This window comes from Jatropha curcas, chromosome 10, assembly GCF_041381405.1.
Source record: "Jatropha curcas cultivar XTBG-Jc1 chromosome 10, XTBG_Jcur_1.0, whole genome shotgun sequence".
NCBI lineage: Eukaryota > Viridiplantae > Streptophyta > Magnoliopsida > Malpighiales > Euphorbiaceae > Jatropha > Jatropha curcas.
In genome coordinates this window covers 7,429,903-7,449,119 of record NC_143160.1, presented here as the reverse complement: position 1 = coordinate 7,449,119, position 19,217 = coordinate 7,429,903, and the positions used below count along the sequence as shown (strand labels likewise).

General features: G+C 32.1%; 2 protein-coding genes and 2 non-coding genes across 8 annotated transcripts; 1 reads left to right on the top strand and 3 right to left on the bottom strand.

Annotated features, from left to right (window-relative positions):
- Window positions 1–2,620: 2,620 nt before the first annotated feature.
- LOC119369728 (small nucleolar RNA R160) lies at window positions 2,621–2,702 on the bottom strand. The gene has a single exon (XR_005177299.1). It is a non-coding gene; the product is annotated as a small nucleolar RNA R160 (small nucleolar RNA).
- A 165-nt stretch (window positions 2,703–2,867) lies between these two features.
- LOC119369726 (small nucleolar RNA R160) lies at window positions 2,868–2,940 on the bottom strand. The gene has a single exon (XR_005177297.1). It is a non-coding gene; the product is annotated as a small nucleolar RNA R160 (small nucleolar RNA).
- A 1,044-nt stretch (window positions 2,941–3,984) lies between these two features.
- On the bottom strand, window positions 3,985–9,541 carry WIT2 (WPP domain-interacting protein 2). 5 transcript variants are annotated; one of them, XM_020681912.3, is made up of 6 exons: window positions 9,302–9,541; window positions 8,332–8,423; window positions 7,550–8,087; window positions 6,328–7,463; window positions 5,684–5,872; window positions 3,985–4,425 (listed from the first exon to the last, which is right to left on the bottom strand). In XM_020681912.3, the coding sequence occupies exons 3-6, from the start codon at window positions 8,055–8,057 to the stop codon at window positions 4,216–4,218; spliced, it is 2,043 nt and encodes a 680-aa protein (XP_020537571.1). In that variant the 5' UTR covers window positions 8,058–8,087; window positions 8,332–8,423; window positions 9,302–9,541; the 3' UTR covers window positions 3,985–4,215. The 5 variants fall into 5 exon arrangements, with proteins under 5 accessions (XP_020537571.1, XP_012080488.1, XP_037492063.1 ...); XM_012225098.4 differs by lacking the exon at window positions 8,332–8,423; XM_037636135.2 differs by lacking the exons at window positions 8,332–8,423; window positions 9,302–9,541 and adding an exon at window positions 9,151–9,173.
- Window positions 9,542–10,505: 964 nt separating this feature from the next.
- On the top strand, window positions 10,506–13,236 carry LOC149493002 (uncharacterized). Its single transcript, XM_089726836.1, has 3 exons — window positions 10,506–10,884; window positions 10,970–12,282; window positions 12,553–13,236. The coding sequence occupies exons 1-3, from the start codon at window positions 10,506–10,508 to the stop codon at window positions 13,234–13,236; spliced, it is 2,376 nt and encodes a 791-aa protein (XP_089582962.1).
- The last annotated feature ends 5,981 nt before the right edge of the window (window positions 13,237–19,217 follow it).

Here is a 19,217-nt window from a genome sequence, read left to right as displayed (position 1 = left end):
GTTTTTAAAACCGTATTTAACTTTGAACTGACATCATAATTAGATCGCAGTTAGACCGGTTCAATTCAATTCAATCAGAATTTTTGCTTTTTTTAAAATTTTAAAAATAAAAAATAATCATAAAATAAAGAACAATCTAAAATATGTCAAACCGAAAATTAAATTTTTTAAAAATATCTTAAAAATTAAGATTTATTTTTAAGAGTATATACCTAAAATGAAAATTTTAATATTTTTATAATTCTTAACCTTTAAGATTTTATTTTTTGGAAGAGTAAAACGGTGATAATATTATTCATGGCTATCAAACCTCAAAGCATCAACAATACAACTAAATAATTTAACTATAAATTAACTATAACAATATATTTTAAAATAGATATATTTTCTCAATAACAATAGTTTAACTATAAATTAGAAATGCAAGGTCATAAAATAAATTTTAGTGCAAATTGAGAGTATTTATAAGCTTTATTTGTGAGCATTATGTTAGTAATCTATAAACTCTTATCAATTGATCAATTTGTTGGACCGTGTGGTACATTCTGTAACATATATAACAGTGGAAATGGATGGGGAACATCGGAATTACTAAAAACACCTTTACTAAATACATGAATTGATAAAAATTTCATTAAAGGCTAAATAATATTTCGTCTGTTTATAGATCACTTCAAACTAGCATTCCCCTTGATTGTAAGATAAATAATAATTTGATAAAATTATCCTTAATTTTATTATAATTTAAAAAAATTAATTGCTTCCTTAATCCAACTTATATTTTGATTGATACAGAGGGAATACGAAATACTCTCACCTACACATACGGGTGGCATTAAAATATATTGAATTAAGCAATGTTTTCTCTAAAAAAGAAATGTTGATAAAAGTTATAAACTTTTCCTTCTGTAGATATACCAATGTGTATCAATTCGAAGGAGAGCAAAATAATTTATCATACAGGACATGTATGTAAATTTCAAATTGCAGGCACAATGTACTTTACAGTTTATATCATGCAGACAGAAAATCAGGCATTAAATTCATAACCATACATAGAAATTCAAATGGCTAATCACCTCTTAATCAAGGAAACACCATCTCCATACATTATCAGGAAAACTGTAGCCACCAAAAACTATTGGGAAACTGTAATACGCATGAAACATTGAAATCTTTCCACAAGGACATAACCAAACATGATCTACTAAATATTTAGCAGTGAAAACATAAAATTGAAGCACAAATGTGTTCTCGTGTAAGTGAAGGGCTTCTTCACAATTTATTTATCAACAAAAGCATAACAAATGAAACAAGAGAAAAAATCAAGCATATCGTTGGTAAGCTCCAGAGGCCAACAATTGTATCATTAAGCAACAATTACTATAGCATTCAACAAGTATACAATACAAAATAGATATTTCGAACTATTATGGACCTGATACAAAATATAAAACACCACTTCAAAAGAAGTAATCAATAGTGCACTTTAAAGCATGGATGGGCCAGAAGGCACAGTAATCGCAATAATCAATAGAACTAAACAATACTTTACATGAAATTCAATGGGGCATAAAATGATTGCATGAGCAACCAAAAGAGAAATGGGATATAAAGCAAAACCAATGTGTATCCTTCATTTAAAAATTGAAAGCAGAGCGTGTTTCTTCAGAGCTCTTCCTCAGTTGACCATATAAAGAAGATCAGTTAGGCATCCTTGAACAAAACTAGGAAAGACATTAATATTGCACCATGCTCGTCTAGCCTGAATAATAATAATAAATACAACAGGCTATGAAGTTTGGTGCCATGTTTATACAAACCTCCTTACTTTAGCAAGTTAACCTTAAGACAAAATAAGCATCCCCAGTACAGGACCTCTTGAAAGGGAGATTTTGGGATGCAAGCTTAACAAGGTTTCTAAACCACACTCCCTTGTTTTGGAGAGGTATGGTTTCTGAACGTTTGATAAAACCTTAAGACCCCCACATTTTCCAATCCAAAAAATTGGTGGATTATGATGGTTTTGGCTTTAAAATAACAAATTAACCCATCATTTACCATCTCACAACCCAAACATGTAGAAGGCAACCTAATGAACCTTTACAAAACCTTAGCCCCATCCATACTAAAAATCATGAGAGCAATGGCAGGCTCTTGGCTCCATTTGGGGTTGAGTACGAGCTGCTTCTCAAACTGCATTTTTTTCCCTTAAACTGCTTTAGGAAAAGCATGATTTGGAAAGGGGTAAAATAAGCTAGCATTTCACAAACCATATTTTGCCAAGCCTTAGATATTGCAATGCAGCTCAAACGCAATGCCAAACAGGCACTTAAAGTACCAAAAGCGCATTGCTAATCGCACATGTGGACCAGCCTTAAAAAAAAGAAACTCAGCAGCAGCTAAAAACATGTCAAGCCTTTGTTTCATAAAATAAAACAGAAGCCAAATATCAGTCGATGAATTAAATCGAAAATTAGGACAAACAAACTGGCGTAAAAGCACACAAAATTCCAGCCTAAAAGAAGACAACTTTGAAAAACCATTCTGAACAAAGATAATAACTTAGAGAATACCAATCCATTTCTTTGTAAGCAACAGTGAGATATACATACAGCAAAAGAATCAGAGAACTTTGAAGGCTATTAAGATATGGTGATTCCACATTCAAAATTCGGCCATCAGAATCTCATCATTTTTTTATTTGCCACTGAATTAGTTCCCATGGTGAGTAAAAATCATTAAAAAAAAATTAATAAAAAATTTTGAAAAATATTCCCATGAAGCATTATATTACACTACCACAGACTATAAATTCTTTGAAAAAAAATAAATTCAGATCTAATCAAATGAAAGCTGCTAAGCAAAGCAATCAGAGAACTTTGAAGGAAAATAAATTCCACATTTAAATTCAGATATAAAATAACTCATCATTTTGCTTTGCCTTTCAACACTTGATCACAAAAACTCCAAAATCCGACACTGAAAAAAAAAATTTTAAGGCAAAATTGACTCTCAGCACAAGATTACAAAGCTATAATAAACCGCAAGAGAGAAATTTGCCTCCATGTTTTTATAAATTTCGCACCTTTTTAATACCCTTTTTCTCCATTGATTCCTTGAAACTCTAACTCGAAGAATCAAGGGGCTAGATGGTGCTTTTGCAATGAAAAAAAAATATTCTCTCTACTAAGTAGAGCATTTCTCTTACCTCAAACTGAGCAATTTCTGCAAAAATTGATCGCTAATTGGGACTCGCGGAGGCGTTTCTAAGCAAATTCTCAGAATTTGTTTTAGTTTTTGTGGAACTGCAACCGTTGCTTAGTTTTTCCCTCGACAGGGTTTTATACGTATTCAAACAAGGGTTTAGAGCTCTGAAAAAGATTAGGGTTTGTTAATCAATCATTTTTCAAAGTACGATAACAAATCGCCACGTATGAATTACGTGTTGGGCAACGGATGAACTGAGCTCAGCGCAGATTACGACGTCGTTGTTTGGTAACATCAAGATAAGACCAAGCCCAGCCCATACTGTAAGGTTGGGATATGTCCTCCTAAGTCGTAACCAAAAATAAAATACTCTTATTCGTTAGTTACTTGGTTAATTGGTAAAGAAAAACAAAAAGGAAAATTAGCCAATTACGTCTGTTTCTGATTTTCTCATGTCTTATAAACGATAGAGAATGGAAATCTTGAGTTTAAATCGTCTGTTAAAGCTGTCACTAATTTAATAAATACTAATTAAAAGAGATGTTATCATTTTTATATAGTTTGCAGTGTTATTAAAATCAACCGTTGATCCTGGAGCAATTTATATTTTCTTAAATATATCAATCAATTATTTTTTTTTTTAATTTTTATATATTGACCCAGAAAAAAAATTTTCCAGGATCCACCATGGTTGTTGGTAAAAAGGGATGTTAATATGGATCAGATATGCAAACTCAAGGTAAATTTTTTGGAAAATGGTAAACACTAGTAAAATTATCAAATGAAATGAAATCACATTATATATTCTAAAGAAATAGAAAATCATACAGAATAGAAAGTATTACAATCAAAGAATTGGATGATGGTAAGTTTTTCATTACAAAGATTCCAGACTTTCCATGAAGAACGCTAAAAAGAAAAAAGAAAGAAAAGAATAACTATGTGCAACTATGAAACACAATTCCAGCACACCAATACAACATACAAGCACAGTACCATAAAAAACTAGCTATTGTAAAAGTTGTCAAACAGGACAGGTTTTTTCTTGTGTAACAAATATATCACTATCACTGCAATTACTGCAACAAGAACAGCCTTAAAGTTACGTATTGGATGAGCTTCCTCTTTCTGTTCTGTCTTCTCCAATTTAAGCTTTGAATCAGAACTCTCCGTTTCAATCTCTCGTCGAGATCCATCTTTGAAGACTTTATCCGCCTGATTCAGAGAAAATTAAATATATGAAAATCAGATCAAAACGATAACAAGGGGAGAAAAAATAAGCATCAGGTTCAAAATCTATCCTTCAACTTCATCCATTTTAGCAATGTGGTCTATCAGCTACAATTTCACACACCGGTTGTGTGTTTTACTTCAATTAAAGCTAATGTCCCCGCCAACACAACAATATTTGTTTGGTCCTCTGTTTGGTCATCAACAAGGATGGCCTGTAAAAGTGTTCTTTGTGATTCATACGAGTACTTTTTCACAAAGCCTCATTTATTTTGCACGCCCTCGCCAACCACAAAAACTTGAAGACATCAACTAGGTTACTGAAGGGGGAAAATATATTTCCATTCCAGAACTGCTAATCCAATTCCAACCTCCAGTGACATAAATAGTGATTTTTGAAAGGGGATAAATCATTTTTGGGCTTGATTACGAGTTCCCTTTACTAAATAATAAATATTTTCTTGCACAGTGTATTCAGATATTGGTAATTATGGGTAACTAAAGGATAACACTCACTACACCCCCATATCTCTCCCTTTAATCTCAGGGTACGCAACAGAATCAGTGCCAGTGTTTTTTTTTTTTTTTTGGCCCCATTGAATTATAGCAGGGAAATAGGTTGAGGCTTGGAGAAGGGTTGGTCTATTGCATCTTTGCAAATTACATAATTGCTTTAAGTGCTTTCCCAGCCTTTTCTATCTGCTTCTAAGAAGTAAGGAAAGAGGAACTGAAAATGAAATATGAATTAGTTTTCCTAAGACAATTATTACTCTAGAGATAATGTTCAAGGAATACTGATTGTATACTCGAGACAAATGGAACACAGGATTGTAGAAAACGACTGCCGAACATAAAATTGAGGTCATCCACATTGCTTAGTGGCATCAATATCAAAGCTTCAAAAGAAGAAACAAATTGCAAGTTTTACGGACCCTTTACCGCAAGTGCGGATTGACAACGGACAAACAAGAGTTCTTATCCAAGGAGAGGATCCATTATAATATATGAGTGTTGCAAACTTATCCAATACGAACAATCACTTTAAAATTAGTTCATCTATCTCTTCTGATTCAAATTTTAATTAAACACATATAGCAGGACTTGAAGCTAAGATCACAAGAAGAGTTATAATTTTCTTTCTGAAGCAACTGCAGTAAACCCATCCAGAGTGCAGAGATCGCCACAATGTGATAGATATAATAATTAACAAAACAGAACAGAAAAGATCCTAGAAGGTACCTGCCTCAGAACTTTTAGAGAGGGGCACTGCTTCCTCAGAAGCTCTCTTACAAGTTTCAGTAGATAAGTTTTCTGAAAAGAATGTCTTTTTATCATTATCATCTCCATGTTGGAATGCAATTATAGGAGCATCTCCTTTAGCATTTCTTAACTTTTGCACCAATACTCCGTTCTCCTTTGTCAAGGCAATTAGCTGCATAAAGCATACTATAAATGAATGTCCTAGTCCTCTAAATTTGTTGTAGATGACAACATAAATTTACACGTACTTTTTTTTAAAGGAAAAAAAAAAGAGTAACAAAACTGAAAAAGGAAAAAAGGGGATTACTATAGAAAAATAACAATAAAGGATTAATAGGCTGTTAATGAATATCTCATAGGAAATTAGTGATTCAATTAATTTTTGACATACTAAAAAATAATTGCCCCTTGTTCTGCAGCAATAATGACATAGACCATCACATTAGTATGATAGGCTTAGGATTCACATGAGGCCATATCAGCAAAAATACTATAAGATATGCACAAAGACACTTATATGCACCATCAAGTTCCTATAATCGCTTTGAGAGCAAACATGGAATGTAGCACCTTAAAGCTACTGGTTATGTGGGAACTGGTGATTGTAAGTATGCAAGAAATTCATACCTGATTCTGGATCTGCTCCCTTTCTCTAGCTAGTTGCATAGCAGTATCCATTATAAGCCTGGTCCTCCGATTAATTTCTTTCGCAGTTGCTGCTTTCAACTTGTTAACTTGATCCAAAGAAGCTTCCAAGGCTTTCACTCTAGACCTTAAGAAACTTAATTCTTTATCAAGTTCCATATTAGTGTCAGATAATATTATACATTGCTCTTCTACACCCTCAGTCTTGCTTTCAGCTTTGGATACCTTTGATTTTAGATCTTCAATTAATGTTTCCATATCCCATATTGCAGCATACAACATATTCTGTTGCTCTTGACTTGCTTCAGATGATGCCTTTGAATGTTGTAGTTGGATTTCCAATTCCCTAACCTGCTTCTCAAGTAAGCTTACCTTCTTGGTATTACTATCTCCGCTACTTTTAAGAAAATTAATTTCCTCCGTGAGCTCCACATTTGTATCCGTTAATTGTGCAACTTTGGCTTCTGCAGTATCAGCCCTACTTTCTGCTTCATAGATACTTTCTTTCAGAGATTCAACTATATTCTCCATCTCATTAAGCTGATCTTGACTTTCTTCATTGAGAACATTTGCACTCTTAAGATGTAATTCAGCTCTTTTCAGCCGTTCCTCAAGTGAATTTACTTTTTCCTTTAAAGCCGGAACTTCAGAGCTTTTGGCTTTGTGTTCTGCAATGCTACCCTCAAGCTTTTTCAAAATACTATCTTTGGCATCTAACTGTTTTGTGAAGCCTTGGAGTTCGGATTTTAATTTAGCTTCTCGTTGAAGCGAGCCATTCAGATTAAATTGAACCACTTGAAGTCGACCAACCAATTCCTTTGAAATCCCCATGAGCACCTCAGCAGCATTTTCAGCCTCTAAAAACCTTCCCCAAACCACTTCTGCTGCTTCCTCCATGCGAAAAGCTACCTGTTCAGTGTAGTGAAGCTTTAATTTCAGCTGTTCTTCATTCTGTCTTAGCTCTGACGATTGCTTCTCAAGATCTAGTTCACTTGCAAGAGACTTCTCCAACATTCTTAAAATATTTCTTTGTTGTTCAACTGTTTGCTCCTTTGAATTTGCATTAAAATTTGGCAGTTGACCATTGGCAGATAACTCTATGGACTTATCATCTTTCCCTATCAATGTGAAGTCTCAAACAGGTGAATAACAGAAAGTAGAGAATTTCTACATATTTGCTTTGAAATCAATAAATCCAACTTACAGTTCTCAAGCATGAAAGGTGAATAGACCCTCTGCAACTTGACTGACAGCGTCTTCACCTCTAGAACCCACACTTGTGTCTTCTTCAATGATTCCTCAGACTCACGTAATTTCTCTTCCATGATTTTGAATAATTCTGTTGGGTGTCTGCATGAAAATATTTTATGACGAACATCAACAATATCTGCTTGGATATTATCCATGAAATTCTCCACCTCTCTTACCTCAGAATCCAAAATACCAGATAGAAGATCAAATACAAGTGCCTTTTCAATGGATGTTTCTGAGAGAGAGCTATTCTCCAAGGTCATTAGCTCAAAGTCATTATCCCAAGCCAATAGATGCATCAAAATGACATGCAAATTTACCAACTTCTCAGAAGAATAAGCCAAATCCAAGTCAGATCTGGTTAAAACTTCCATGGTACTTTCTACATCTTGCATGCCTTCTGCCCTGGATGAGTTTCCTTCATGTCTATAACCTTTATCAGACTGCGGATTATCATCCATTTTCACTGCTCAATTCCTTAATCTTGAAACCTGAAAGAATAAAAGCAGACAAGAAAGAATCAGCAATCAGCTTTTTATTTGGTCTTTCATTAATTAAAGTGCAAACTACAAAAAGAGAGGAAGTTTTAGATTAAAAAAAGAAGAGCAAAGGTAGCATAATCATGTACTCAAAAATATACAGAACATTTTTGTACTAGCAGACTCAATTATTAGTTCATCCAAACATCAGGTAATAGGGAGAATAATCACCAGAACCAAAACGACAGAAAAGTACCATGAAACTTACTGCCCAGCAAGCATCACTTTCGACCAATAGAAAAATGGAGAATCATATGCAGCTTTCTCTAATTAGCCGAACAAAAGAAACTGAAATTCCAAATTTACATGCCAACTTTAGCTAACTTGTAGGACGTAATCGAACACTTTACCTACGACATTTCCTACTCAATCATATAACCAGATAGTAAAGTACAGACGGAAAAAGAAGGAATTTCTGAACTTCATTAAGGAGTCACACATCATTCAAAAGGAAAAGAAACTTCAAAAGCAAATGTACAAATATTGTCCTCTTGTCTAAGACTGAGGTATTCGCTATGAGAAAGATTAGACACCTAAATAAGAGTACCATACAGCTAGTAGGTATCCTAATTATAACCACCAAAATTTTTCACATAATGAAAAAACATACTTAATGAAAATGTTTTCCAGGGTTTAATTAAAAACATACTTAAGTTTCTTTCATGAAAAAGCCACAATGTGAGGAGTCAAAATCCAGATAATAAAAAAAGCTTCTCAGATAATCAAATCACATATTATAATCAAAACCTTCAACTTCTTAATTCCTAACTTTGCAAAGATATAGTAAAGTCACTCAATATCCAGTTATATAACATCTTTTAATTCAGTCCACCGGATAGATATTCTCGGATATTAAGTAATATTGAAATTGATTTGAACTTCAATAGCGACAATTTCATTACACAAGACCAGAAGCCAACCATCATTATACTACAAATACAATTCCCTGCCTATCAAAAGCCAGTCAAAACAACAAAATTAAGAAAATCGAATCCCAACTTAGAATTAGACCCACCAAAACCACAGAGTACAGTCGAAGTTCAAAGAATTCACATTTCATCAAAAACCCAATGACCAAAATAGGAAGTGCATAAAGCAAGTAAGAACAACATAAACGTTATGTAAAGAAATCAGTGAATTGAGTTTGCCAGAGACAAAAACGTTACCTTTATGGGAAATGTTTGATGGGTTTTGAACAGGAAGAGAAAGAAAGATGATCAAGCAACCAGCAAGAATTGAAAGTTACTATCTTTAACTGCCTCCTAATACAGTTTATTCATAAAACCGTTTATTTCCTGGGATCTGTGTTTGGTACTGGTGGATGTGGTTAAGTCTAAATTGAGCCGTAGGTGTACTGGCGGGTCAACGTCAGCGGCAACAACCCGTAATAGTTCAATGGAAAGTCCTGGATGGCGCACGTTAGCCAACGACGGCGTGTGGTTGAATTATTGCGTTAAAAAAGTACTTGACGCTACTGACAAAATAAGTACATATACGTGCAAAATGTCACATTCTAGTACTAGTTTGTAATTACTAAACGTGAAAAGAAGTGTATACACAATCAAACGGGTAGTATTATTTTTAGGATGAAATCTATTTAATCCCAAAAAGTATATTCCTCAAAAAATATATTTAGCAAACATATATTTTCGAGAAAATTATTTTTTGAAACATATAATTTATGTATGTTTAGTGCTCCAATTAGTTCTCTAAAAAATAAATTACTCAAATCAATTTTCAAGCAAATTATTTTTTACGAAATAAATTGCAAAGTGCATTTAAATAATATTGGTAACTTCATTACACTTCACTTCGCTGAGAAAGTATAACTTCCCTAGAAATTTAATTGATGATGCAGAAAAACTTCATATACTTCTTGAGAAATTATAATTCCTACAATACTACTTCCAATCAAAGTCCTTTTGGACAACGGTTTTTCATGTATAGTAGCATTAGTCAAAATACTATTTCTATTATTTGTAATGTCTATCGACGTAGTGTAAGAACACTCATTATGAACACTCATTATGAAATGTTATTTCTTTTAACATTTCATAAAGATCTAATTTCATTAAACTAGATGACATCTTCAGTTTTAAAATGGATTAAGAAGATGAATGTTTTTGCTGTAGACCATATAATAATGTTGTTATTGGACTCAGTGAGAAATATATATGAAATATGAGATTCTTTTTTTCTTTCTTTCTTTCTTTTGTTTTTTAGTGAATATAGAACCTTTAGATGGATATTTGTCCTATGTTCCAATTATCTGGGAACATGAAAATGATAAACCAATTACCATGACATGTCACAACTAGGAATTCAATCTATCATTGAAAAAAACTTGACTGCCACAGTGCACGCTTTCAAATGCATCCTGATAAGGCTCCCGGCCCGGACGATCTTAATTCAGCTTTCTTTCAGAGATTTTGGCATGTGATTGGTCAAGATGTGTGCAATGGGTGTAGATTATGGCTTCAACAAGGTACCCTTCCTGATTCTTTGTGTGATACTCTGGTTGTATTAATTCCCAAAACTATTGCACCAGTTCAGTTATCACAGTTTAGACCCATTTCTTTATGTAATGTGTTATATAAAATTCTCTCTAAAGCTTTAGCCAATAGATTAAAGACTGTTTTGCCTAAGAATATTTCAGAGAGTCAGCCTGCTTTTGTACCGGGCCGTCTAATCACTGATAATATCTGTGTAGCTTTTGAAATGTTGCATAATATGGGTCGGGTTAAACATGGTAAGGGTTTATGTGCATTGAAGCTTGACATCAGCAAAGCTTATGATAGAGTTAATTGGGATTTTTTAATTGATATGCTCCGAAGTCTCGGCTTTTGTGGTGTGGGTGCGGTGGATGGAGATGTGTGTGACCAAGGTTAGCTACTCTTTCCTATTGAATGATAATGTTATTGGCCCTCTTCGGCCCGAGAGGGGTCTTCGCCAAGGAGATCCTATTTCACCATACCTCTTTTTGATCTGTGCGGAGGGCCTATCACTATTATTTTCTGATGCGGAAAGAAGAGGGCTGTTGAATGGCGATAGTGCGGGGAGAGGTTGTCCTAGAATTTCTCATCTGTTATTTGCTGACGATTCTCTTTTTTTCCTTGAGGCTAGCAGGGAGGAAGCAAATTGTGTTAAAGAATTACTTACTGTTTATGGAAAAGCATCAGGTCAAGAGGTGAATTTCAATAAATCCGGCATTATGTTTAGTGCAAATGTATCTCCGTTCCAGAGGCAGGTTTTATCGGATATCCTTAATGTTTCTACATGCCTGGAAAGGGGTTTCTATTTGGGTTTGTCGTGTATGGTGAGAAAGAATCGGAGAAATGTGTTTAATTTTATCAAGGATAGACTTTGGAACAAACTTAATAATTGGTCTCATCGCTTCTTGTCTAGAGCAGGTAGGGAGGTACTTATAAAGTCTATAGCTCAAGCTATTCCTTCTTATTGCATGAGTGTATTTCTGTTACCAATGGGTATTTGTGATGACCTTCAAAAAATTATGAATAGATTTTGGTGGGGTTTGAAGGAGGGCGGTAGTAGAAGTCTCCATTGGCTGTCTTGGGATAGGATGTGTGGGAAAAAGATGGCAGGGGGGATGGGTTTTAAAGATCTCCATAGTTTTAATTTGGCTATGCTTGGGAAACAAGGTTGGAGGTTGCTTACCCAAAACACTACTCTTTTCTATAAGATTTTCAAAGCTAAATATTTTCCTTATGGGAATTTTCTAGAGGCTCAACTAGGAAGAAGTCCTAGTTTTATTTGGAAGAGTATTGTGTCTACTCAAGGCCTATTAAAAGGTGGATTTAGATGGAGAGTAGGTAATGGGGAGGACATCCGGATAGCGAAAGACCCTTGGTTGCCGAGAGATGCGAATTTTTTTGTGAATAATGAATTTGGGTTTATCGATGAAAATTTGAGAGTATGTGAGCTTATTAAAAACGAGCAAAGAGTGTGGGACATTGAAAAGCTTCTGTTACTTTTCCATCCAAGGGATGTTGATTCGATTCTCAAAATCCCACTAAGCTTGTTTAATAGGCAGGATCATATTACTTGGCATTTTGATAAAAAAGGGTATTATTCAGTCAAGAGTGGCTATGATGTGGCTTTGAGGGTAGTGGGTAGGGGAGTTGATCCTGTGGGATGAGAGTGGTGGAAATCCTTATGGAACTTAAATGTCCCCCCAAAAGTTAAAGACTTTATGTGGAGATCTTTGAGGGGTATTCTTCCTACTAAAGAAAGGCTGAGTAGGAGGGGAGTTAATATTGATATGAGATGCTCTTTTTGTGGAGATGAAGAAGATATTGACCATGCCCTTGTGACGTGTAAGAGAGCCAAAGGAGTTTGGAGGGTGGCGGGCTTCCAAGAGTTCTTAACTAATCATAAATTTGTTGATACTTTTATGCAGGTATTGGAAAGAACAAACAAAGAAAAATGGGGTGTTTTCTTTATTCTAGCTTGGTCTATTTGGTCAGCAAGAAATCAAGGCATATGGAAACAAAATTTTATTCCTCCTAACGTGACTCACTCCAAGGCATGCAAGTTTTATGATGATTGGTTAATAGCAAAATCACAAGTGGACCAACTGAATGGCCCTTGGTCACCTCCTAGTGTTCAAAACATCACTGCAGGTATTAACTCTTCATGGCATGTGCATGTGGATGGGGCCATTTTCCAGGATGTGGGACTTGCTGGTTATGGGTTTGTTTTTGAAGATGATGATGGTCATTTCCTTCAAGCAGTTTCAGGATACTATGACGGCGGTGGTGATCCTTCTATTATTGAAGCTGTTGCTCTTCGTGCTTGTCTAGTCCACATCCATGACTTTTGGGATGGTTATGGATTTATTTACCTGGATTCTCTTTTAGTTTTTCATGCTTTAAAGTCTAAAGTATTAGACCTATCTTATTTCGGTATTGTTATTTTCGATTGTAAGTTCATTCTAGATACTAGACCTGATATAAAGATCATTTGGTTACGTAGGCAAGCGAATAATAACGCTCATATTCTTGCTAGAGCGTCTTATCGTTTTACTCGTACTCAGATTTGGGACCGGGTCCCTGATTGTCTTAGGAATTTTTTCCTTGAGTGAATGAATATTTTTACTCTTTCAAAAAAAAAAAAAAAAATCTATCATTGATATTTGAAATTGAAAATATAATTTTTAGTCCAATCTTTTTTTTTTTCATTTCATTTTTTATCTCATTAAATTAGTCAAACACCTTTCCATTTTTTCCCCTACCTTTCCTAATTAGTTGAGTTACATCATGTGTGTAAATTTTAATTCATCACATTGACATTTAAAAGGAAGAACTAGAAAAAAAATCCTAAAATTAAGTTCTAAAAAATATATTTATATATATAACAAAATGATGCCGTATTTCGACAAAATCAGTAATTACCGATTTTTTTTACTAATTTACTGATCAATTTAGCATTTTCCGAATATTTAGAATTTTTTCCATACCGTTTACCGAATAGGCTTGGTTGGGGTTGGTAAATCGGTTTCTATCGTTTTTGGTGATCCTATATACCATCATCTATCTATTATATGAAAATCAACATCCACGTCAGCTTTTATACTACACTGAATGACTGCCACCTAAGCTCAAGATCGCCAACTAAGCACACAATTACAAACAAATTCAATCAATACGTTTCCAATTACAAACAAATCCATACTATATACAATTAGTTCCTGAAAAAATCAAATGAAATGTGTTTCATATCATACAAATTTCAGTGTTTGGGTTAATTATATATCGAAAATATGAAAATAGTAATACGGATACGATGAAAAACCTGAACCAAACACCGAAATGACTTTGACATTGACTTTGACTTTGACATTGACATTTAGAGAGTAGTTATAGTAGAAATAAGTATAGAAATTGAAAATCCATGTTTACTTTGAAACCATGGAACATGAATAATTGAATTGGTGGAATTGAGAAAAGGGTTATGGGCTTATCGTAGGCAAACAGGAAGGATATTTCCAAGAGGTTTGTTTTCTGGGCCCAAGCCCATTAACTCTAGGCATATGAACTTTCAGCCTTTTGCTATGACTCAATTTACGGGAACCGCAAATCCAATGTAATGTAACTGATTTGTTGCATACCCATAAATAGTCAGCAAAAAACATCTAAAAATATTATAGTAGAATTAACAATATCTAGACATATATACCATAAATAAATTAAAAATATATTCACAACATCTATTAGAAAACTTAGCGTAGAAATATAACAAATATTCATGTTTATTCCACAAAATAAATATTTATGAAATTTAATCATTTATAAAAAAATTATATTTTTAACTTACTATGAAATTTAAAAAAATTAACAAAACATTATTTACTTCAAACTATGATAAATATTTATATCTAGAAATTAAATTAAAAAATTCAACGAAGCTGTCCTTGAAAAAAATTATGAGTTGTATTATTAGCTTGCCTATAGATCTAACGTAGAGTAAAATGGGTCCACAGACTGAAATGAGACCTTACCTTAACAATAACTTACGATTTAAAGTCACCTTACCAAACCCAGAGAAATATTTATCAATGAATTTTCCAAACTATCACATAGCTAGCAAAAGACATTAATGTTGTTTAGCCTTAGAATAATCCTAATAACACTAAATAATACAACATTGTGTATTACATAACTCTGAGCAGCTTTATGTTTTTAATTACTTTCATTATATTATATTTTGCATAATAAATAAATGAAGAATAATTAAAGTTAAAATTATCGATTCTTCGTATCTTTAAAAAAAATTGAAATATGACAGAATGCATAATTTTGCCTTTAAAATTTTGCCTATTGTGGCACCCTGTAATTCACGGGGACCTATCATACCCTTGTAATTACGCAAGTCAATAATAAGTTTATCTCTTGAATTGCAAAGGCACGATAGGTCTCCGGTGAAACACAAGGTGCCATAAAGTTAAAATATCAAATTTTGAAAGCAAAATTATGTATTATACCGGTAAATATTAATTAAATTGAACTTGACTGAAATTATTAAAGTGGTCTTTTGAGACCTTTTAGCATCATAGCATATATTTATAAGGATTAGGGTTAAGAATGATTAGGCAAAATTCAATTTGGTGTAAGATGCCAGAAGGGCCAAAAAGGTGAATATGAGATAGATAAAGGGTTGATATGGAAAATTAAACATGATCCAAACATTATGAATGATGATGATTTTTGATTCGTACAGAAACTTACCAATCATCATTTGCCAATAATAATAATAAAAAAAAAAACCCTTTATTAGTGACTTAGTGGCATAGTTTAGGTTATGGACCACAAAAGCAGTCCCGGATGCCAGCTAATTAGCCCAAAGTCGGTTGGCGTGATAATTTTTGGGCTTCAATGGGCCATGGTAACTACTACCTAACCTCTGCTGTCCATTTCATAGATAAATGCATTGTGTGTACCTCTAACTAATGGCTCGGAATAACACTGTGGGTTATACATAAGGAGGTAGCAATCCCTGAATTCGAGACCTTTGATTTTTCACATCTTCAACAAGATATGAGAAGGCCAACCAGACCACCTTTATTCGCATAATAGCTCATAGGAAGACCAACCAGATCACCTTTAATTTTTTTTTTGAACTCAAAACTTTTTACTCTCTACATTTTTAACAAGACATAGAAAGACGGACCAAATCACCTTTATTGACATGATAGCTCATAGTCATTAATTATAGATATAGAATTTGTATATTTTTCATTTGAGATAAAAGTTGAGTTTATCCCACAGCAACTAAATTATAAATCAAGCTTCTAATGAGTAGATATCTCAAATCACCTTCAATTCTGAGACGTCTATATCCTCCTATAAAAATAAAAATGAATAATAAATAATATAGGCGAGGTGAGGGAGACACCCACTATGAATAAACCTATCTATATAGACACGTACCAATAAAAAGTATATGGCACGTGTCTATAAGAAGTCGATGAGTACCAAAAAACACAAAACATGGAGCTTTAAATTTTATCTTCTGAAAGTATGTCAAAACATTTAAGGAATGCCCATAACATTGAAAAAACCTACACTATATGTATTTACATTACACTCACAATAAATAATAAATAAAATGAAAAAACCCTAAATATAGAAGCCTCTTGATATTTCACTTAGCCACACTCACCATCCAAGCAAAAAATTGAACAATAAAAAATTGCCTTTTTTAAAAAATAATAATTTAATTCCTATTCCTTTCAAAAAATTAATTTACTTCTTATTAATTGAACAATATAAACCTATACATAATATATTAAATTTTTAAATAGGATCCTTCTTTAAGCGGATTTAGGAGTTTGGTCAATTCTATAATAGTTAAGATTTCTATTTATAAAAAAGGTTTGAATCTATTGGGCAAAATTAGCTGTTTTGATAACATTTAATTGTTTGGGTAGTTTTTCGTATAATGTTAAAAGCTAAATCTTATGGATTAACTTTTTATAAAATATTATCTTAATCTCTAAAAGCTAATTCAAACGTTGGGTTAACGAGCACTATAAAAAAATAACATTTATGACCTATTTTAGTAACTGCTATCTGTTTTAGTAGTTGTTATCTATTTTAATAGCGGTTAATTATTAAATATTAGTTGTTAATTATTAGTTGTTCAAATAGCTGTTTAGAGCAAAAGTGTTCGGTGAAAATAATTGTTTTATTAACTGTTGAATTTAAAATGACAAAAAATGACATTTGAATATCGAGTTAAAATTTTAAGTTATGACGATAAAAGCGAACTCAATATAATAAAAAAAAAGAGATAATTATGTGATGTATTATGGTAGGAAAAATATTATAGGAATGAAAATAAAAAAGCTTTCACTGTTTATGGTAGGGGAAATATTATAAGAATGAAAATAAAAGGAGGTATCGTTGAAGTATTATAACAACCAGGTTTTGAACAGTTTAATACTTCTTGCTAATGCAGCTAACTGAGGAAGGGATTCACGCAGGAATTTAGGCATAAAGTTGGAAAACAAGGCAATTGAAATAACAAAAAGAGTTTTAAATTAAGGGCAAGACTATTAATAAATTTTCAATAAAAAAAGTGAAATGCTAAACGTTAGGTGGGATAACGTTTTATTAAACATTATGTTATCTACTTAAAGCTGCTGTTTTTATAAACGCTATGTAATACATTAAAATAGTATTCTGATGTAGTCAAAACTCTAAAAACTCCATCAAACGCTCTTACTAAACATAGACTTAATATTTTTGATTGGCTACTTAAAAAACTACTATCAAACACAACCTTTAATGCTAATTAGTTAGTAAATTGGACTCCAAGTGTCTTGATAGACATATACAGATTACAAGTTCCTTCTTATTTGGATTTCTCCCTGTGGTTAGATTATGATATTAGCCACATTGCTTTTAATCATAATTGTATTTTTCAGGTTTTGTCTTTGAGTTTTAACTCCCATCTGTACTATAAAAAAAGGAAATAATAACAATAAACATGTGTATAAATCTCCAATCTCACTTTACCTTAATTGGAAAAACATTATCTTCATGTTTAAAAGGCTTTGTAGGATTTTTCTCAATATGATACAACAAATATCAAAGGAAAAGTTAAAACATATTTGGGCATATTGTAAATAAATTTCTTATGATAATTTCTAGATCTATCTATATTATTTAGAAATGGATGTTTATCTAACTTCATGCCTTGTTGCTTTTCATTCTTTACCTTGCTAAGTTTGATGCATGGTTAGGTCATTTCTTGTTTCTTGGATTGTATGGTTTTATAATTAAGTTATTGTAAATTGATTTATTTTATTTATAAAGCTTTGATTCCACTCTTATTTTTATGAAATTAATAATAATTAAGATTATTATTGGTAATTAAATTTGTTTGAAGTGTCTGAGGAAAAATGTAAAGTAGATATTAAGTCAATTAATTTAATTTTAATATAAAATTGGCTAAATCCAATGGTAGGCAATGGGGTTTTTTATGGGACTACATGAGAAAAAAACAGAAACCAATCATAAATTGCACATTCCATCTAGTCAAAAAGTAGAACAAAAAAAATTTTTTTTCCCATTTTCCCATTTAAGTTTTAGGTCACATTTTAATCGTGTTATGTCCTTTTTTTTTTTTTTTTTTTGGTAAGTCAAAATTTAATACAATGCTTTTCATCAATACAAGACAAATATTAAATCAAGGAATAAAGGTGAATTTGATCGTTGAATTTGTTTAGCAGGATTAAAAAGGTTTTAATTTATTTTTTTGGGTCAATTTAACCCTTGAATTTGTATAAAATGATTAAAGAAATTCAATTTCACTTTTTAGATTAATTTAACCCTTAAGTTTATTTTGATTTTTATAAATTAATAATTGATTTAATTTAACGTTATTGACTTTTTATCCCTTTTTGTCCTATACTTAGAACACTTGGATCAAACTTTTTCAACATGTATGAGTATAAATTTAAAATTCATAAAAACATCGTTTCTTGTAGTATAATAAATTTATAAACATACATTATAACTTTAATTTATTCAACATGAAAAAAATGCATAAATTTCATAAGCGATTACCCAATAATAGAGGTTAATTTTAAAATGTTTAAATTAATACATATTTATAAACTTAAAACCACGATCAAGGTAAAGATATTTACAATACTTCATATAGCATTTTTTTTTATATTTTATAATTAATTATATTTTAAGTAAATTAATCAGCTTGATCTCAACTACAGTTTTAATAAATGTCTACATTGTAATTACAATAAAGGATTAAAGATTAAATTGACTCAAAATGTCAAATGTGTTTTTTTTAATAATTTTAAATAAGTTCATGGATTAAATTGAGCTAAAAAGTAAAATCAAATCTTTTTAATCATTTTATATAAATTCAAAGGTTAAATTGGCCTAAAAGGTCAAATCAAACCTTTTTAATCCTGCAAATAAATTCAGGATTCGATTAACCTTTATTCCTTAAATTAATTATTGAACTCTTCACCCAAAGACAAAGTAACTTATTACATATTATATCTAAAAAAGAAATTCAGAAGTTGAGAAATGGATA